Below are 20,461 nucleotides of genomic sequence, written 5' to 3' on the forward strand. Positions count from 1 at the left end.
ATGGTATTGCCTTGAGTGGGGATGTAGCTTTTACCCCAGATACAGGCTGATTTGCAGAGCTTGTGCTCAAACTTGCATAGCCAACAAGTATAATGATGAGAGAGTATCTCCTTCAGTTTATACACTACATCATTGTGGTGCTATGACCATCCGCACTGTCCAAAGTACCAGTATTGGTTTCAATGCTTTCAGGGAACAGATAATTGGCAACACCTCCAGGATATTTATGTACAGTGTTCTTTTCGTGTGTCCATGCCTACTGTATGGTATCTGTTCAGGGTCTGGTCTGGAATAATTTTTGTAATACCTTTCTTGAATTATCACTTGTGATGTAGGCAAATTTACATTTATACAAAAGTAATCAATCTGCATTAACAAATTAACTAAAACAAACTCAGAAGTTCATGCCCTCTATTTTTATTTGTTTTTTTTTTTGTTTGCTTTTTTTTTTCTTCCAGGATTTGTGTCAGATATTAATCTAGTTCTCCAATGATTTAAGACAGAACTAGTATGGTAGCTTCCAAGAAGTCCTCCTGTTGACTCCATATGTCTCTCAGGAACCAATTTAGTCTTCCTCTTTGTAGTTTGGCTAGAGGAGCCGTCAGGATTGTGGATACAATATGGTCCAGGATACTCAGGGTATGTCTGACCATCTACATTTGATTAGAGATTGTCCACCATCCATAGGAAGAAAGGCTCCATTTGATTAGAGAGTGCCAGCTATCCATAGAAAGGAAGGATAAACAGATGTTGCTATTCAGGAGGGACCCCCCCAGGGAAAAATATTTCTTTAGAAAGGACACAAGTGTGTTTTCCCTAGTAAGGGTAAACAACAGAGTACTCAGGCAATGAAAGGTGTACTCTATGGCCTTTTGCATCTTCAGTCCTCTTTGATCATGCAGTTGTCGAGGAAGGGGTAGATGTGGATGACCTTAGTTCTATAGTATGCTATCACTATGGCTGGGCATTTTGTAAATACCCTGGGACAGTAACTAAACTAAAAGGTAAGCAAATAAATTGATAATGGTATCACCCTTCTTCAAGTCTCAAGTACATTGTGCATCCCTGAATAACAGGAATAAGTAAATAAGCATCTCTAATACCTAGGGCAATTAGGAGACTGAGAGCTGAGCAGTGGGTGGAGTGCCTGAAGATTTAGCATCTTGAATTTTGGCACCTTTAGTAAGTTGTTAAGCTTTGTTGGGTCCAACATAGGTCTCTAGGGTCCTTCTTTTCTTGGAACTTGAAGCAGTTTTGAGAAGTGTTCTTTTATTTCCTGGTTTGTTGGAAACTTCACTAAATTACCCTGAGCCAGAATTCATGCAACTAATGTCATTTGGCACAGATGAAATTCTCCTTTTCTTAGTTCTGTGGTGAATTGCAGTTTACTAGCTCAATGGAGACAATGTTTAGGAACCATATTGGAAGCAGCATTCCAGGTGGCTCCAAATTATTATATTCTGAGAGGAGGCTGGTGCTGGGAAAGGTAAGATCATAGTGACCTTTTTTTTTTGTGGGAGGGGAGAGGAAGGTTTGTAGTTGTCATAGCTGCTGATGCTTTGATTGTTGAAATGCTTCCTACCTCCTGCTATTCTCATGCTGCCCTGTCCCCTTCTGAGGTGCCTTATTACCATTGGCTTGCTTGCCCTTGTCCTACCTCTGGCAAAAGGATGTAGCTTGTTGGAATAATTTTTGTTGTACTTGGAGAGGGGAGGGTAGAACATGTGTAAGACAGATGCAATGGCCTTTGCCTTGTCCTCCAGATTTTTCAACACACTTGTGTTTGGAATCTAAAGATCTATCTGGCGGGATAAACAGAATGTGCACTGTTACATCCTCACACAGGGGCTAGGTACTCAGCCACAGAATCTTCTTAAACCAGTCCCACAGCTGCAGCCCTGGATTATGCATCTACTGCATCATACCCATATTCCAACTCATGTTTTCCCAATTAAGTAGAGATCTGAATCTGATTAAAGATAGGTGCCTTTCTGGCATTATCCTGTACTGCCCTCAGCCTTCCACAAATTGTTTGTTGACATACTCCTGATATTTAAGAATGTGGGTCTCACAGTTGAATACCCTAAAATCCAGGGTAGATAAAGCATATACCTTCTTCCTACATCTGCAAAGCAACTTACCCTCCCTATAAATTAGGAGAATGTTTGTTTGTCTACCAGCTACAACTCTGAGCTGAGATACCAGATGACTAGAGCTTCTGACCTTCCCAAAAACAAAAGTTGGCTGTTTTTTGCTTAAGTATACTATTTACTGCACTTTTTACTGCCTGCCTGCTATTTTAATACTGCATTTAAATACTCTGCACTAAACTGCACTGTTGTACAGTAATTGCCTGCCTTACTGTGCCTGTTAAATTATATTTTATTGCTGTTTTCACTGTTTACAAAGCTCTTTTTGCTATTTTCACTGTTTGTTAAGTATTTTGTGGGAACTTTCTCTGTTACAGGCCAATCTGTTCTGCTTGTTCTGGTTTTCCCGCCAAGCAGTGTTAAAATAACTGATTTGTTTGCTGTTTAAAGCATTCTTTAGAGTCTCCTTGCTGTTTTTCTGCTGTTTAAAATGTTTTTTGGTGTCTCACTGCTATTTTTCTGCTGTGTTAAACACTGTCTAGTATTTCCTGCCAAAACTAGGGTAGCTAGTAGCTGTAGCATAGTCCAGATACAGGTCTGCTGCATCTGGGTCTGTTTGTAGTGGCTCTCTGTTCTCAGAACATTTTTCAGGCTATTTTTTTTCTTGGAAAGGGCCCTTCTGCACTCTAGTGAGAGAAGTATGCTGATTAAAACCTATCTGGTGAAGGGTGGTTGGTCTAAAGCTTGACGTAAGCCTCCTCATTGGTCCTTTTGAATCTTTTTATTTTTTTTTTCACGTTTTTAGCTTCTGGTATTGAAGCCCTGCATTTGAGCAGGTTTCATTTTGTTTGCACATGGCGCAGCATTGGCTATGGCAGCTCAACTGTGTGACACAGCCAGACAGATAAATTCTACAATTTTTTCCCTAATATACAGCTGCAGCACATTAGTGTAGTTTTCATCCTTAGTACTTTTCCTGTCAAAGAAATAGCAGTAGTGAGCTGCGATCTATTAAACCACCAGCGTTAAATCCCCTGGCAGTAATATCCATCCACTGAGCACCTCCTTGATCGGTCCTGAAGAGCTCCCCCACTTTGCGATAACAGCTCTTCTACCTAGCTTTATAGACAATTGGACTACCCTTGTTTCTCCTGCCAACCTTGTTGACTTGGGTCTCCTGAGGCAGTGTAGCAATTGCCTCATGTACACTGACAAACGTCTACTAATAACTTACTCTAGTACAGTGTGTGAGAGATATATCAATGCCAAGAATCTTAAATCCCTGCTCTCTCGCATTCAAAACAGTAACACTGACAAGGTTGTCAACCCAGCCACCACTGCTCATGCACATATTACCACTACTCATACACATACTACACATCAAAAAAATTAGCAAAACACCAGAGACCTCCAAAACACAGGACTGCTACAACTAACACAGTTCCCAGACCACCCATGACACATAGTAACAACAGTGTCTCACCTGCCAAGCCTGTAAGGTGCAACAGTCAAAAAAAACAAATTTGTTTGCCATTACAGACTCCACAGTGAGATACATGGAAGATCCTCTCACCAGGCTGGACAAGGAAAACGTTATGGTCAGCCGCCTGTGCAGTGCCAGGATTCATCAGATCACACATGCACTCAGGTCTCTCAGCAACAAGTAGCATTATGACTCTGTCATAGTTGATGTTGGAGTGAACGACCTGAAATGTATCTCACCGAACTATATCAAGAGAGACATGATTAAGCTCTTTGAGTATGTGTCCCAGTCAGGTATGTCTCTAGCTTTGAGCAGCATACTATCCTCACCTAGAATGATGACACAGTATAAATAAAAAATTACTGATTTCAATAATTGGCTTAGTTTTTGGTGTCATTCAAAGGGGATCCAGTTTCTGTCAGTCTGGGAAGTCATAACTGTCAAACTTGCTGCTTTGCCAGAGACAGTTTGTACCTGGCACCACTAGGCTTTCGGCTGCTGGCAAAGGCTCTTGCCTTGCTCATAGTGCCTTTTTTAAGCAAGGTCTCAAAAACTTTCCCATGTGAAATCTTCCAATCATAACAAAATAAGGGTCATGCTGCTAAACGCTAGGAGCTTAAACCAAAAACTGCACACCCTGGAAGCACTTCTATCACTAGAAGGTGTAGATATCTGTGCAGTCGCAGAAACCTGGTTTAAGGCCACAGACAGTACACCGGTCTTGCATGGCTAAAATGCCTTCCACACCTTCAGACCACAAAACGAATGTGTGAGAATCAAAAGAGGTGTTGTTTTTATCTATATTAGAGATAAATTCACCTCCTGTCAAGTTAGACTGGGCAACTCCATGGAGTTACTCCAAGTTCAGGTTACTGTGGGTAAGACCCCCATTCAAATCACAGCCAGTTATTGATCCCCCTACATGGGTCATGATGTGCAGAAAGCCTACTTGACCAAACTGGAGTCAATCCAAATATTCCTGAACACTCTGGTTATGGGGGATTTCAATTATCCCACCATCAACTGGGAAACCTACTCTAGCTCTAACTCATTACTGCGAAAGTTCCATGACCTTGTTAACTCAAATGCCCTGGAACAAATTGTTCATACCCCAACAAGAAGAACAAACATACTAGATCTGGTCCTCACCAACATGTCAAACAGATGCACTGCCACAACTGTCGGACCCTCATTAGTTAAATCTAACCACAAATCAGTCACCTTCAAGCTGGCACTGACACCAGGACTTGCAAAGGGTGAAGTCAGACTAAAAATTTCACCAAGGCAAACTATACCCTTCTATGTGAAGGTATAAATGCATTCAAAGCCCCACCCTCAGCTGGAAGTGGTAACTATACCAACACTTACACTAAAGCCCTGTATAATCACCTGCATAAGTGTATAGACTCGGCCGTACCAGAAGGAATCAAAACCAGAGCCCCAAGTAAAAACAAGTCACCATGGTGGACATACCACATCAACAAACTTTACAACAAATGCAAAAAGTTGCTGTCCAAGAAAAGGCAAGGCCACAACAATGGAAAAGCACCCTCCTCAGCCTCAACAGGCAAATAAGACAACATGTCAAATCATCTAAAGGCATCTTTGAGAAAAACTTAGCAAGCACAGCCAAGGATAACCATAAGGCCTTTACAGCTACATATATAGCCTAAAAGGTAGGACCCAAGCATGAGCAGGACTAGTGACCAATGGTATCACACATAATGACCCCACAGAGATAGCAAACCTGCTAAAGTACAGGTTTAGCAAAAAATTCACTCCTTTATCTGCTCCAAACGTATCACAAACCTTGCCCCAAACTCTCCACCAGCCTACATATCTGAAGAGCAGGTCATTAAAACCTTGTCTAAGGCAAAAAACACAGCCTCTATGGGACAAGACGGCATCCCAGGCTGTCTTATAAACATGAACTAGCATCACTATTAAAGTACCCTTTTCAATCATATCCTAAACAAAGGCTTTTTTCCTGTCAACTGGAGAACAGCCATGGTTATTCCCCTCCACAAAGGTGGCTTAGCAACAGACCAAGAGAATTACAGACCCATAAGCCTGACCAGAAGGCCATGAAATGCATCATTATGGACCTCATAAATAAAGACATAAGTGAACTCCAAACCCAGGATCCAACCCAATTCGGCTTTGTCAAGGACAGGTCCTGCCTGCTAAATCTGGTGGAGTTCTTCAAAAATGTAACTAGGGCTACTGACAAGGGCAAATCTGTGAACATAGCATACCTTGACTTGGCAAAGGCATTTGACACAATTCCACACTCAGGTATTACCAATAAATTTAGCAAACTGAATGTAAACCCCTTTGTTGTAAGATGGGTTGGTAACTGGCTCACAAACCGGACACACACCATCAAAGTGGGTGACTCCACATCAACTAGAAGACCTGCCACCAGTAGGGTGCCACAAGGGTCAGTGGTGGGCCCCCTACTGTTTGGTATATACTTCTCAGAAGTTCAAGCCAAAACTAAGCTGACCAATATTGTGAACGACTGCAAACTAGGTTAATTCCTTAGTAAGGAAGGCTTTCAATGTAGCACACTTGATTAGTAAAGGCATCTCCCTTGGAGCAAAGAAGGTTTTAACCCCTCTATACTCTGCGGTGGTGGTGTTGTGGTAGTGTTGTTGCCTCACAGTAAGACATTGTCCTGTTTGATTCTCAGCTAGAGCGTCTTCTGTGTGGAGACATGCGTGAATGGGCGTACCTTCATTGAAGGTTGTGCATCAGGGCCGGCTACTCGGCACGTAAACATCTACTGCCAATCATTAGCGGACCAGAGTTCCACTGTGGCGACCCCTAACCAGGAAAAGCTGAAAGACACAACAACATACTCTACACTAATCAGGCCCATAACTGAGTATAATGCCTCATTCGGCATGTACCATACAAAGCACCTGCAGCAATTGGAGAGACCACAGAGATTTCTAACCAAGAAGATCAAGGGACTCCAGCATGTGCCCTACACAACCCAACTAAAGTCTCTGTCACTATACTCTGTATCATATAGACTTATTTGAGGACACTTATACCTGGCTTACATAGCAATCAGGGACCCAAACCTAATGAACTTGCTGCACATCTGTAAATCAAACAGGACTAGATCTACCCATTCTAGGGACCTAATTATAGCCTTTGACTTAAATAGGACATGCTGGAGGGACAGATTTGTCTCCCAGAGACTGCTGCATCTTTTGGAATGGGCTACCAATTCATGTGAAACAGACCACCTCTATGACACTGTTCAAAAGGAACCTGCATGAGCGGATGGGGCATCATAAATTCTTACTGGGGATAGCACCCACAATTCCCCTGAACATGAGCAGTCATTGGTAAATGCAGTCCTGGGTACTAGTGTACTATGGTATTACACAGAGATGAAATGGCTAGGCTTGAAATGACCTCCAGGTCAATAGCCTAGCCTAGTAAATTCCTATGATCCTAAGACACACACACTGTGGCCCATTTAGTTCTTCTGGCAGAGTCCAGTGTCACAATAGTTGGATCCATAGCTGCTTTTTTTTGTAGAAGAATTTGTGAGGATCTTGAAACCTGTCAAATTGGTTGAGCATCTTACAAGTTGGGAGTTGAAAGCCTGACTTCAGGAAGGCAGCATCAAATAAATCCAGTAAAACCACTTCCAAACCCAAGAATTCTATAGCCCTCTACTGGCATGCAGAAACCTCCTGTTCTTGTCAATGGAGGTACTCTCTGACAAGTCAGACATTATTGCCAAAATACAGATTTGCTGGTAGTGAATCAGAAGCCATAGTACCCTCACTGTCTGTGCCATAGGCTAGTGGTGAGGCCATCTGTGATCCTTAGTCCAGGTCTCTCTCTCTCTTCATCCTAAGGATCTGTAGGGTCAAAATTCATCTCAAGATGAGCCTCATTTGGTCTTTTGGGAAGATGGACTGTTGGCACAAATGCCTGTGATATAAGAATTGAAAGAAACCCTGCACCAGCTGTGCCCGTTCATGAGGGGGAGTAGGCTGGGGTGGGAGGGACAGATGGCCAAGCCAGTGGCAACGTGGATCTGAAAGGGCCCTTTGTTTAAAGCATGTGCAGGAGTTTTGGTTGACTATGGGAAACATCTCAAAGTTCAGTCCATTAAGCATGGTGGATAATTTCTTTGATAAAAATACAGGGATAATGCCTTCCATTGTTTAAATATTAAGTGGCACTCCTGAATGACTGTCTGTTCAATGTCTACAGCAGGGGTGCCTGAGATCTCTCAGTCCAGTGGGATGTGCAAACAACCAGGGACACGGCAGCCTACAATGATAATCCACCAGAGGTCTCAGCTACGTCAGATGCTAGAGCAGGGAGGACTAGCTGAGAGCCTCTGTGGACCTAGCATCCTCAGAATGTGGGTCCCTTTGTTGGAGTCATCTAGCTTAGAGGGGATCACTGTGCTACTGTCAACTTGAGTAAAATTCAGTTACTGGCTAGTAAGTTATCTGCCTAGATGCTAACAAAGAAGAAGCTAAGACAGCCTGAAAGAAAATCAACTAGAAGAGAAAACAATTACGTTAAAGAATCCTACATCTGTTCAGCAAATAGCAGTTAAAGTTCCAGCTTTGGTGTAAGACAAGGCTTCCAGTATTCTAGAAGAGAAAATAAGTCAAATGTGCTTAGAGATGATTAAAACAAATGAAACACTGAAGGAGTATATAAACTCAAATAACAAAAGACTGGAAAAATGGAAGAAGTTTTAAACATATATTCAGATGAGCTGATAAAACTACAAAAACAAGAGGCTGAAATGAAGAAAAGGCTGGCTGAGTATGAGACTGCTCAGGAAGATCGGTTTCAAAAATGGTAGAGTTAAAGGACAAAGCATGTAATGAAAATCAGAGATTTTCTGCAGTACCAGAGAAACTATAAAGAAGAATTTTATTAATTTTATGAAGGCGCACACTGTGTGTATGCTTCAAATCTGGCCATGTGAAAGCAGCCAAGACCTTTATTACTAAAGATGCAAACCTACCAACAGAAAGACTGGATCCTAACAAAACTGTGGAAAAAGGGAAAAGTATTAAAAGTTGGAGAAAATATAGTGTTTGTGGGAAATGATTATTCGCTTTACACCAGTCAAAAGAGAAAAAATGTATTCCAGTAATCAGGAAATGTTGAGAGGCAGGTGTTCAATTCAACCTGCTGTATCTAGGCATCCTCAGAATATTTTTCCTGGAGGATCAAAGTCAATTTTGATGCAGAACAGGCTAAGGACGAAATGCAAAAGTTTGTCCACAAAAAAATAAGAAATCAAGCAGAAGGTGACTCTGCTTCTCATTTTTCTGATAAGGAATACTGGGAGACTTTGCAAGTGAAACCTTTTCCACTTTTCTACACAAAAATGCTTCAGAGACAGAGAAAAGCATAGGAGTTGATCAGAAGAATCAGGAGTACCTTGGAATTGAACAGGAATCTGGAGATGGGAGATGAACAGGAAGAAAACCAGTAACAGTGAAATTAGTAAATAAATGTGAGACTGCACAGCATCAATTACTTTTATGAAATACACCTGAATAAAAATAAGTGGAGAAAGTGGACTTTTGTTGACTTTGTTAAACTTGTGGAGAACTGAAAAGCATTTACCTCACCTTCATGTCATTAATGTGTGTAAGGACTCTCAATTGGAAGGAAGAGGAAGGAAAAAGGAAACTGTAAGTAAACAATTTCTATTCTTAACTGTATTTCTATAAAGCTTTTTACAACATAAATTGCATATTTTACCTCAAAGTATTTTAGGTGTTCTTGTATATATGATACATTTAATAAAGTTAACGGATGACTTTTTTTTTCTTCTTCCTCTTCTCTTTCCTTACTTTTGGTATTAAGAAATGCAGGCATTATAGTTCAAAAAGAAAATAAAAGCTGGACAAAAGCATGTTTAAAGTTAATAGGCAGTAATTTTGGGTGGCTGAGGTGGGGGTGGGGTATAAAAGTACACAGATCACAATACATGTAAAGCTAATATGTTTTCTCTTACTTTTGCATAAGTGAATGCCTGGATTAAGGTCCTTGGTGTAATCTAATAACACATTTTAAGTGGAAACAAGTACACTGAATATAATGAATATAAAGAAAAGTCTTCCTTTAGGAATAAATGTTTCAGCTTATCTTTCAGGCTGAAGCAGAGGACTACATTTTTCATTTTCCACTTATGCTTCCATGAACACAGGCTGATAACAGAGCAATAAAAGACAGAACACCAGTTTCTTCAAGGCTAAAAGTTAATGATTTATGAAAGCATTCAAGTTGTTTTCACTTGGGGGGGGGGGTAAAGATGAAACAAAGAACAGATACCAATTAGTGTAAGTCAAAGCACAGGTTAATAGCATGGATCTTAGCATGGATAACCTCAATTGCAGGTTAATTAGCACCCGTTTTACCAGCTGTCTATTTGGAATAAATGTTTCTATTAGGAGGGTTAAACTTTAGTACTTAATGATATATACAGTTATGTATGTTTGTATTAAACTAACATATTATAAGATTTTTCTGGGGTGTGTTGCTTGTTTGTTTTTTTTTTTTTTTTGAGGGTTTTTATTAAAACAAAAAGTCCTGTAAAGTGTGATATAGATTCCAATTTTGATTATAAGAAAAATGTAAATAGGGTTAACCTGCCAAACAATAACTGGTGCATGTATCACAAAAGCTGGAAATAGACATTTAAAAAAGCTGCCATATACAATAGATCACTATAATGATTTATTACCATAATGGTGACACTTTTCATATTATGTTGGAATGCGACTGGTCTCACAAGTACAGACAAAAAAGGAAAGAATACTTAATTATATTAATATATGCACAGTGCAAATAACAATGCTTCAGGAGACATATTTAGAAAGAACTGAGTGTATGTATTTTATAGAGAAATTATTTCAGGATGGATATTCTACCTTTGCTCTAGATGATTGTCACTACTGAAGTGACACCTGACCCTATGTGCAAAAATGTGAAAAAGAGGTTATGGATGGATTCTACAGAATATCAGAGACAAAGGAAAAGAGGAGCACATATATTAATTGCTAGAGGAGCTCCAGCAGTGGTAGAAGAGGAAAACAATAATAATGGTAGATTTGTACTAGTAAGGGGCTAATGGCAAGGGATAAGGATTATGCTGGCATGTATTTATATTCCACCTAAAACAGCTATTATGAAGCTTAAAGAAAAGTGTGGAGAAATAATCAGCTTTCAGCAGGGAATATTACTTAATAGGTGGGGTTGGAATTTGATTTGCAACAATAAGAATGCATCTGGGGGGACTAGAAAGGAAAAGATAACAAAAAGGGTAGATTTCAAAAGAAATTTATGAACATATTTGGTATGAAAGACATAAATTCAGTAGTAAGAACTCTGACAGAATTTACATATTATTCTCCAAGGTACAATAACTGGACTAGACTAGACAAAATTATATTTCACTGTTCTTAGAATATTTTGTAATAATTTGGAGCTTTTCTCCTAAGGCCTCCACTGAAAATGTGCTTCCACCCAGTCATGCTTTCCTAGTAATCAAATGTCAATAATTAATTAATTAATAAATAAACATGCACATTTAATTAAGAACTCTGACACACATCCAAAAAACGATTTCAGATCATGTAGAAATAATTACTAAGACAAAAATGCAAGTTAATGAAGTAAAGATGAGACACACTGTCACTGCCCCTCCTACTTGTTAAAAAGAGAGAGGTTTAAGGAATGGGTAGTAGAAATTATCCAGGAGTTATTAAGGAAGATAGAAAGTACTCCAGGAGGTATAGCTAGTGAGTGGGATAAAATGATAGCAGATGTTTAAAATAGGGTAGAAATAAAAGAAAAACAGACATGGTTAGGAAGTAAGAATAATTTAAAAGGAATGACAAAGGTTAAAGTATTACAAAATAAGGGAACTCTCAAACAAGAAGAAGAACAATTTCAGAGTGCTAAAGAGAAATAAGGGAGTAACTAGATAATATTCACATGAGTTTACAAAGATTGTTATTAAGCAACAGTTTTTTTATACTAACTTCAAAGCACAAAAACTTTTAGCACAATGAATTAGGCAACAGAAAGTAGAAAGGGTTGTTTCCAAACTTAGGGAGCCTATAAAAAGAAAATAACCAGAGATCCTGTAGAGGTGTTAAAAATATTTCAGAAATTTTATAAAAATTTGTTTGAAGTAGAGAAGTGGGGAAATCAAGAAAAAGCACAAATGGAAATATTTATGGAAGATTTGAATATGCCAAGGTTAGAGACCAGTGCGGCTCAAGAATTAACAATTAATATACGAAGAGATGAGATAAAAATGGTAATGTATATCCAACCTGCAGGAAATTTTTCAGGAATAGATGGTATTCTGGTGGAAGTTTGGAAGTGAGGGAGAAGAAAGTCATAAAGATCTGAAAGGTTTGAACAGTATTGTAAAAGGAGGGGAAATATCAACATTGTGGAAGAAAGCTGTGGTGGCTGTAATATGTAAAGATGGTAAAGACCCATTAGATCCAGCTTCATATCGGCCCATTTCAATTTTAAACCACGACTATAAAGTGTTTATGTCTATAATGGCTAAAAGAATGGCAAAGATGAAACCAACATTGATAGATGTGGACCAATGCAGTTTTGTGGAGGGGAGGCAAACAAATGACCACATTAACAGAACAATGGTGATCCAGAGGAAAGTAGAATGTCAGATAATACCACTGTTAATGGTGAGTTTAGTGCATAGAAAGCATTTGACAAAGTAAGCTGGGATTTTATGAGTAGGGCAATGGAAGCATTTGCATTTCCTGATACAAAAATAACAATTAGAAGGATATATGATGGATCAGTGGCAAAAATGAAAGGAGTGTTCCTCTCTGATGAGTTGTATCTGAACAGAGGAACCAGGCAGGGGTGCTTTCTTTCCCCTTTGTTATTTGCATTATATTTAAAACCATTGGCAAAGAAAATAAGGGACTTAGAAATTCGAGGATATAATGGTATGGTGTTCAAGAAAAGTTGTTTTTTATTTACAGATGATATTATTTTGATCCTGATGGAACCAGAAAATTAGATCTCGTGCTGTGAAACATTCTGAGATAGTTCTGTGTTTTTTTGGGATGTAAAGTTAATGAAGATAAAACAAAGGCTATTGCTATGAAGTATGTACCCACAGATGAATTGGTTCAGCAATACCCATATTTAGGGCACATGATAAAATTAAGTATTTAGGAGTATGGATTACAAAGGATTCTATTATGGTAATCAATGATATGTGGGAACAGACTAAACAAAAGATAATACAAAATTTGAGAAACTGGAAGCTCTTGTCTACGGATATGGATAGCAAGATACAAGCAGTAAAATATTTTTAGCCCCTTTAGTTTTATACACAGGTCAGGCATATTTTTATCAACCACAGGAGAAGTTGTGGACAGTAATTAATAAAGATTTGAAGGATTTTACGTGGGAGGGTAAGAGAGCAAGAATCAAGTGGAATAAGTTGATCCTCCCAATAGAACTCGGAAGTTTAGGATTACCAGATTTGAAGGGATATTTTAGAGCAACACAGTTACATCTATTATAGGTAACACTAGCAGAAATCTATAATTCAGAGTGGAAACAGATGATGAAGCAGGTGGGTAATTCAATAAATAAGGAAATAACTGGATCCTGGATACAGATCCTTAAGGAAGATAACAGTTATACAAAATATTATGCTCATAATAACAGAAAGTATGCTAAGAACTAAGCCAACATGGGAATGGTGAAAGGAGGTTCTGCCAATAGAGATGTCTGCAATTAAGGTACAAGGAACAGACAAGAGGAGGATGGAATTTACTGCAGGAAGTTGGCAAAGGTATTGTGAACAAATAATTAAAGAGTGAAAGGTAATAGAATGGGAAGAGACCAAGAAGACATTTGGATAATAGTGGTTGCCTTTGTTATCAAGTATTGAAATCAGAGTATAGACAAAGAGATACAGGAATCCTAAATGAAAGTCCTGTACTGGTTGATTTTTTAATTGAATCTAAAACAGAAGTTGCTGTTAAAAAAAAGGATAAAATATTGCTCAAAAAATATAGGAATCAATCAGAAGAAATGAGAAAAAATTGTAAAGTGAGATTAGATATGCAATGCACAAAGAAACAATGGGAAGTCATATGTATGACTCATAAAGATGCAAAAAAATCTAGAAGATTTAGGATTTTTTGCTAAAAGTGTTTCCATAGATACTTTTATACCTCAAGCAGACTTCAAAGAATTTTTACTCAGAGAGATGCCAAATGTTGGAGGTGTGATGGGGAATTAAGAAGTAACTGGGAACATATCTATTGGGAGTTTCCTGAGTTGTCAAGACTAACAATTCCCTACAGAGTACTCGGTCAGGAATACTAGGTGAACAACTGAGTGTAACTCAGGAAATTATTTTTGAGGTGGGATACAGGATCTGAATTGCCTAGACATAGTAAGGCTTTGTTAAGTTTAATTTTGGTGGCCGACAAAAAGCAACTACTAGAAAATGGTAATCAAACTCTAAACCAACTAGTAGTGAATATTGTAACAGATAAAAGAACAGGAAGTGGGATCTTTTGAAAAGGGTAGGAGTGATTTACAAGGGAAACAATGGAAATTGTGGGAACACCACATGCAGAGAAATGCTTTAGAAGAGGAATTAGGTGCAACAGAAGGCAATAATTGAATAATTTATGTAATGCTGCTTGCATTATATGATATAAAACAATACATATGTGATGTATAATGTTTGTAAATGTGAACTTGTTAACATGGTTTGATCACTTTTATATAAATGTAAGTTTGCCTATGTCACAAGTGATAATTCAATAAAGGTGGGTGTTCACTTGTTAGTCATCACATGTATGTGTGTATATAAAAGCAGACTGCTGGTCATGGTGGTCTTAACTTGTTGTAAAAGAGATGTTGCCTTTTCTGCAAGATGCAATAATCTCTGACTTGATTATATTACATAGAGGGGTGCAGTAGTAGTCTATAAGTAGTCTATAATTTTTTCCTGCCAGACATTTGGTTCTGTAAGGTTACATTTAGTAGTATGAGATTTACTGTTGTGATATGTAACTCTAGTTCCATGGTAGTCCATCAAAACTCACTTCACTGAAAAAGACAGTGGATCACATGTAAAGAGAAACTAATTTTGTGGAATTACATGCTTATCTGTAGTAACAAACTCCTTACAGCCCCATCCATGCTTCGCCTCTTGTATTTCTAGGCCTGAAACAGCCTACTCCGAGGTCACCGAACCTTTGTAAAAGGTGAAATACTGACCACTGCAACCTTCTTTGATGTGTACAGCTTTTAAACAAATACAGTTTAAGCAAGTAACCATCAAGCTGCCAGAAAGACACTTTACCCACTCATTACAAAAGCCACTATTTTACTATGATTAACATCCTGAGACTATATTCGCATGTGCTACAATTCTACACCAGTGATTATGAAGTCTAATTTCTTACGATTTTGATGACTGCATTTTAATTCTTTATCTTTTCGGAAACAAGCGGAACAAACAATTACACATACAAAGCATTAAATAGAGCAAACTGAAAACATTGCAGATTGGTACTGTAAACCACGAGTTGTATTTAGACCAGGTGATGCACAGTCACCTGACAATAAGGTAATTTCCATCTGCATGCACTAAGCTCCATCTCCACATAGCAAACTCAGAGGCTGTAGCACTTGGAGCACTGGCTAGTCTCCAATGTATGAGTGAAGTGAGTGCCGTGTAATTTCAATATTAAATTCTGTTTAAAAACCCATGTTTGCAAGGTTTTGCACATCACACAGTGCCATTTAACTAGGGTTAAACTATTCCTGGTGCCAGAAAGTCTGCTGTTCTAATTTTCCCTTAGAACTAGCCAGTTTTCTAGTTTTAGTACTCAAAACTGTTTCCTTGTGCTCAGCACTTGTTCAAAACTCATTGCAAGCACTAAATAATTTACAAATTACTGCAGCACTCAACTTTCCTCACTTGTTAGGAGGAAAACAGCTTTTAGGAATTAAATTAATAAGCACCTATCTAGCCATGTCTAAGGGTCAGCTCCCAGTATTTTCCCCTGTCCACCTGATGAATCTGGGCATCTTGGGGCAATGTAGCAATTGCCTTGTGTACAGTGACAACCCTCTCCTCCTACCTCCCAACACTACAACCCGTGAGAGATGCACTTATATAGCCAAACTGGAAGGCAAATTCTCTCCAGCCAAGACTGCACTAGACAGTCAAGAGGAGAAGGTAAACACCTGCACCACACCACACAACACATAGTCCATCAAAACCTACACTACCTAAACCCAAACAACAGAGACCTCCAAAGTTGAAACGCAAGCAACCACCACCCCCCAACACTACCCAAATGACACACAGCCCACAAAATCAGTGTGCCACTCAACCTCAGCCCATAAGGCAAAACAACGTACCCAACACACTTGTCATAGGTGACTCTATAGTCAGGCACAATGATGTCCCACTCACCAGGCTAAACAAGGAGAAAGTTACTGTCAGCTACCTGTCGGTGCCAGGATCCGCCACATAACACAACTCAGGTCACTCCACAAGTACAAATATGATTTTGTCATTGTCCATGTTGGTGTGAATGACCTGAGACCTACCTCGCTGTACTACATGAAAAGAGACATGGAGGAGCTCTCGGATCATGTAGCCCAGGCAGGTATGATCCTAGCCCTGAGTAGCATCCTGCCATCACCCAGAATGATACCACAATAGAAGGACAAAATGATTGGCTTCAACAATTGGCTAAGCTTCTGGTATCATTCTAAGGTGATCCAGTGTCTGTCTGCCTGGGACAACATGATCGACAGACCACGATGGTATACCAGAGATGGCCTGCACCTGTCGCCCCTGGGATTCTGGATACTGGCTAAGGCTCTTGCCAACCCTATAATGCCTTTTTTAGGCAAGGTTCAAATGACAAACTCACCACCGTAGCAGGTGTAAGCACGCAAAATCTGAGGGTAATGCTACTCAATGCTAGAAGTCTAAACCTCAAAATGCACTCATTCGAGGCACTCCTTAAAATAGAGAACATTGACATCTGTGCAGTGACGGAGATCTGGTTCAAGACTCCAGAGAGCACCCCTGCATTACAAGGCCATAACTCATACTACACCTTTCGGCCAACTAACCTGGACCAAAACACGAAAGGAAGAGGCGTGTCCATATTCATTAAGGATATCCACACCTCCAGGCTAGTTGCTCAAGCATAATGCATCCGAAATTATCCAAGTGCAACTAACACTGGGCAAGACTGCAATCCAGGTTTTACCTTGTTACAGATCCTCCACCATGGCCCAGGATGCCCACTCCACATTTCTTAATATACTGCGTAATATTAAGGTACAGTCCAATACCCTAATAATGGGTGATTTCAACTAACCCACCAACAACTGGGAAACCTACTCATGTACTAACTCATTTGCTGAACGCTTTCTGGAATTCATAAATTCCAATGTCCTGGATCAGCTTGTCCATACCCCCACCAGGGTCAGCAATATCCTGGACCTGGTCATTACCAATATGGGAAACCAATGTTCCACGCCAGAGGTCAACTCCTCGCTGGTCAAATCCGACCACAAGTTAATCACCCTAGACATCAATATCCCGCCCCTAACCCCCATTAAGGAAACCACCATAAAAAAAAACTTCTCCAAAGCCAACTTCATGCTTCTTAAGACAGAAGTGACAAGCTTCACGACACCCATACAGACAGAAAATAGAGGTACGACTGCTGACTCCTATGCAAATGCACTGTATAAGCACATGCATGAGTGCATGGATCGTGCCATCCCGAACAGAACCAAGAAGCTATCCTCCAAAGAAAGAAAGCCAATCTGGTGGTTCCCTTCCATAAACAAACTCTACAACAGAAGGAAGACACTGTTGCAAAAAAGAGTAAAATCCCCTGATTGCAGGAACTCCCTAGTCAGCCTCAGTAAGAAACTGAGATCCCCCATAAAATCCTCCAAAGCTAGTTACAAAAATAAAATCACCACTGATTCTAAAGACAACCACAAAGCATTCAACAGCTATGTCAAGAATCTCAACGGCGACACTCAGATCTGCTCTGAGCTGCAGCACAATGGCACTAGATATACAGAACCAACTGATATTGCCAACATCCTGGCAGATAGATTCAGTGCAAACTTCACCCCCCCCATCCCCCAAAGGGCACATCACTATACTGTAAGAATGCAAAGCCCCTGTAATCATGGCTGCACAAGTAAAGACCGCACTCTTCAAAGCCAAGAACACAGCATCCATGTGACCTGACAACATCCCAGGCTGCGTTCTGCACGAACTACAGAATGAACTGGCACCCCACCTAAGTACCATGTTCAATCATAGCCTCACTTCAGGCTTTGTGCCTACCGAATGGCAAACAGCGACGGTTATCCCACTCCTAAAAGGGGGTGCCACCACGGACCCCGGGAACTACCACCTCATTAGCCTGATGAGCTTGGTCTGCAAGGCCATGGAACGTATCATCTTGGAGCTTATAAACAAGGACATAGGTAACCTCCAAACTCTGGATCCCACTCAGTTTGGGTTTGTAAAAGGTAGGTCATGTCTCCTAAACCTTATTTACTTCTTTGAAGTAGTCACCAGAGCCGTGGATGAGGCTAATGTGGTGCACACAGCCTATCTTGACCTCGCCAAGGCTTTCAGCACCATCCACAACTCTGGAATTATAGATAAACTCACTAAACTGGGCATAAATCCCTATGTCACAAGATGGGTGGCCAACTGGCTCTCTGATAGAACCCACACAGTGAAAGTAGCTGACTCCAAATCCAACTTCAGACCAGTGACAAGTGGAGTACCACAGGGCTCAGTCCCGGGTCCTCTACTGTTTGACATCTACTTCACAGAAGTCCAGGCTAATACAGCAGGTCTTTGTCTGACGAAGTTCACAGACAACTGCAAACTAGGTGCCATAATAGAATCGCCTAATGAAGTGGACATTCTACAAAGGGGTCTCACTGAGACTTATGCTTGGTGTCAAAGTCATGGCTGCCAAGAAGTGCATTGTCATCCCCTTTGGGAAAAACACTGTACCCATGAACTACCACATAGGCGATAGCCTACTAAACACCGAAAGTCTGATGAGAGACCTTGGGACACAGGTGGACAGTAGTCTCTCCTTTGATAATCACATCGCAACAGTAGTCAGGAAATCCTTCTACATGGCACACCTCATCACAAAGGAGTGCACCTCCAGAAAAAAAAAAGAGGTCATTGTTCCTCTCTACTCATACCTCATCAGACCCATTATAGAGTACAATGCCCCATTCGGCATGTACCTCGCAAGCCATCTACAACAACTAGAAAGGCCACAGAAATACATCACTAAGAGGATTATCAGCCTCAAACAGATGCCATATGCAGACCATCTAAAAAAACTCCAGCTCTACTCCATCGCTTATCGCCTACTCAGAGGCGACCTCTACCTAACATACAAAGCCATGTCAAACCCAGATCTGTTGGACACCCTACATTTAAAGAAACCCCAATCCCTCCGAGCCACATGCTCCAGGGACCTAAACCTTGCCACCACAATAAACAGATCATGCTTGAGGGATAGAATCCTGTCCCAGAGACTTCCCATGCTCTGGAACAGACTACCCATTCAGGTCAAGCAAAGCTCCTCATTAGCCCTCTTTAAGAAAAATCTCGACAATTGGATGGGAAATGGGAAATTCACCCCAGGTATAACTTCTGTGGCTCTGCTAGACAGGGGCACAGGAAAATAACTTTCTTGGGTGTAGAAAGCCAGGGAACTTTTTGGCTAGGCTTATATAGGCACCAGGGCCAATAGCCTAGTACCTACCTATGAACCTATAACTCACCATGTCACACAGCTTAAAGGAAGTTAAACATCCAAATTTTAATGTCTATCAACACAGTCCAAATTCTGAATGTTTACCCAATTTTACTCAAAGCTTTAAAAAGGTACTGTTTTCATCAATTCTCACAAGACATACTTACCCCTATCACCTAGGATGAACTTGCTTATGTTTCAAAAAATCCTCTTAAGATTTTCATACTTGCATTTATCAGACTTATCCGTATTTCTTTGTTAATGTAATTGTATTTATTCCTCCAGATCTACATATTTTCTTCAGTTTTCCTAAGACATTCTCACAAGAGCAAGAAATAAATTTGTACAATAAGCACAGTTGATAAGTTGGTTACTTACTGCGGGTAATAGCCTTCTGTTCCATTATATATTTCTCCATATCACCCTTTGGTAGATCCGCATCTTCTTTAAATATTAGTAATAACTTCTCTAGGGGGATTTTGTATCCTGCATATAAAAATAAAAACAAAGCTTCATTTCTAATTCTTCTGTGATATCAAAATAGCAAGGTACAATATAAGTGATGTCCTGAAGACAAAACTGTCACAAACTGATGCAATATATAACAAACAGACAACAACAGATAATAGTATAAATCTGGATCATTAGTACCATCACAGTACTGCAGCACAGTGATAATGCAGTGGGAGGAAGTTATCAATACAGGATGTGTCATGTGATTACCCAGTATTCCATAGCTTAAGTAACATTTACATACAGCTTCTTAATCTTTTAATTCGGCCATTAATAACAACACACAAACAGACCCTGTACAAATGTATCATATGGTGTCAGATATAAATCTACCCTTTGACACCAAAAACTATTTTCTTTCTGAACTGTGACCATAAAAGTCCGGAAGTAGTAAGGGAACAAAACTTATTCCCTTTCTAAGGTATTACCACAGTGTCACAGCCAAGTACAACAACACAATGTGTTGCTTTCCAACTTTATTTTACTTATATGTTTGA

The 20,461-nt window shown here is 39.8% G+C and overlaps 1 protein-coding gene across 1 annotated transcript in view; it reads right to left on the reverse strand.

Annotated features, from left to right (window-relative positions):
- The window catches only part of LOC122814364 (zinc finger protein 208-like), a 441,663-nt gene that overhangs the window by 341,181 nt on the left and 80,021 nt on the right, over positions 1-20,461 (reverse strand). Inside the window, exon 6 of the mRNA XM_044086948.1 lies at positions 19,830-19,937. Coding sequence (XP_043942883.1) covers positions 19,830-19,937 — 108 coding nt within the window. The remainder of the gene's footprint in view (positions 1-19,829; positions 19,938-20,461) is intronic.

Source organism: Protopterus annectens, chromosome 10.part0, assembly GCF_019279795.1.
Source record: "Protopterus annectens isolate FY-2018-M chromosome 10.part0, PAN1.0, whole genome shotgun sequence".
In the NCBI taxonomy this organism is placed as follows: Eukaryota; Metazoa; Chordata; order Ceratodontiformes; family Protopteridae; genus Protopterus; species Protopterus annectens.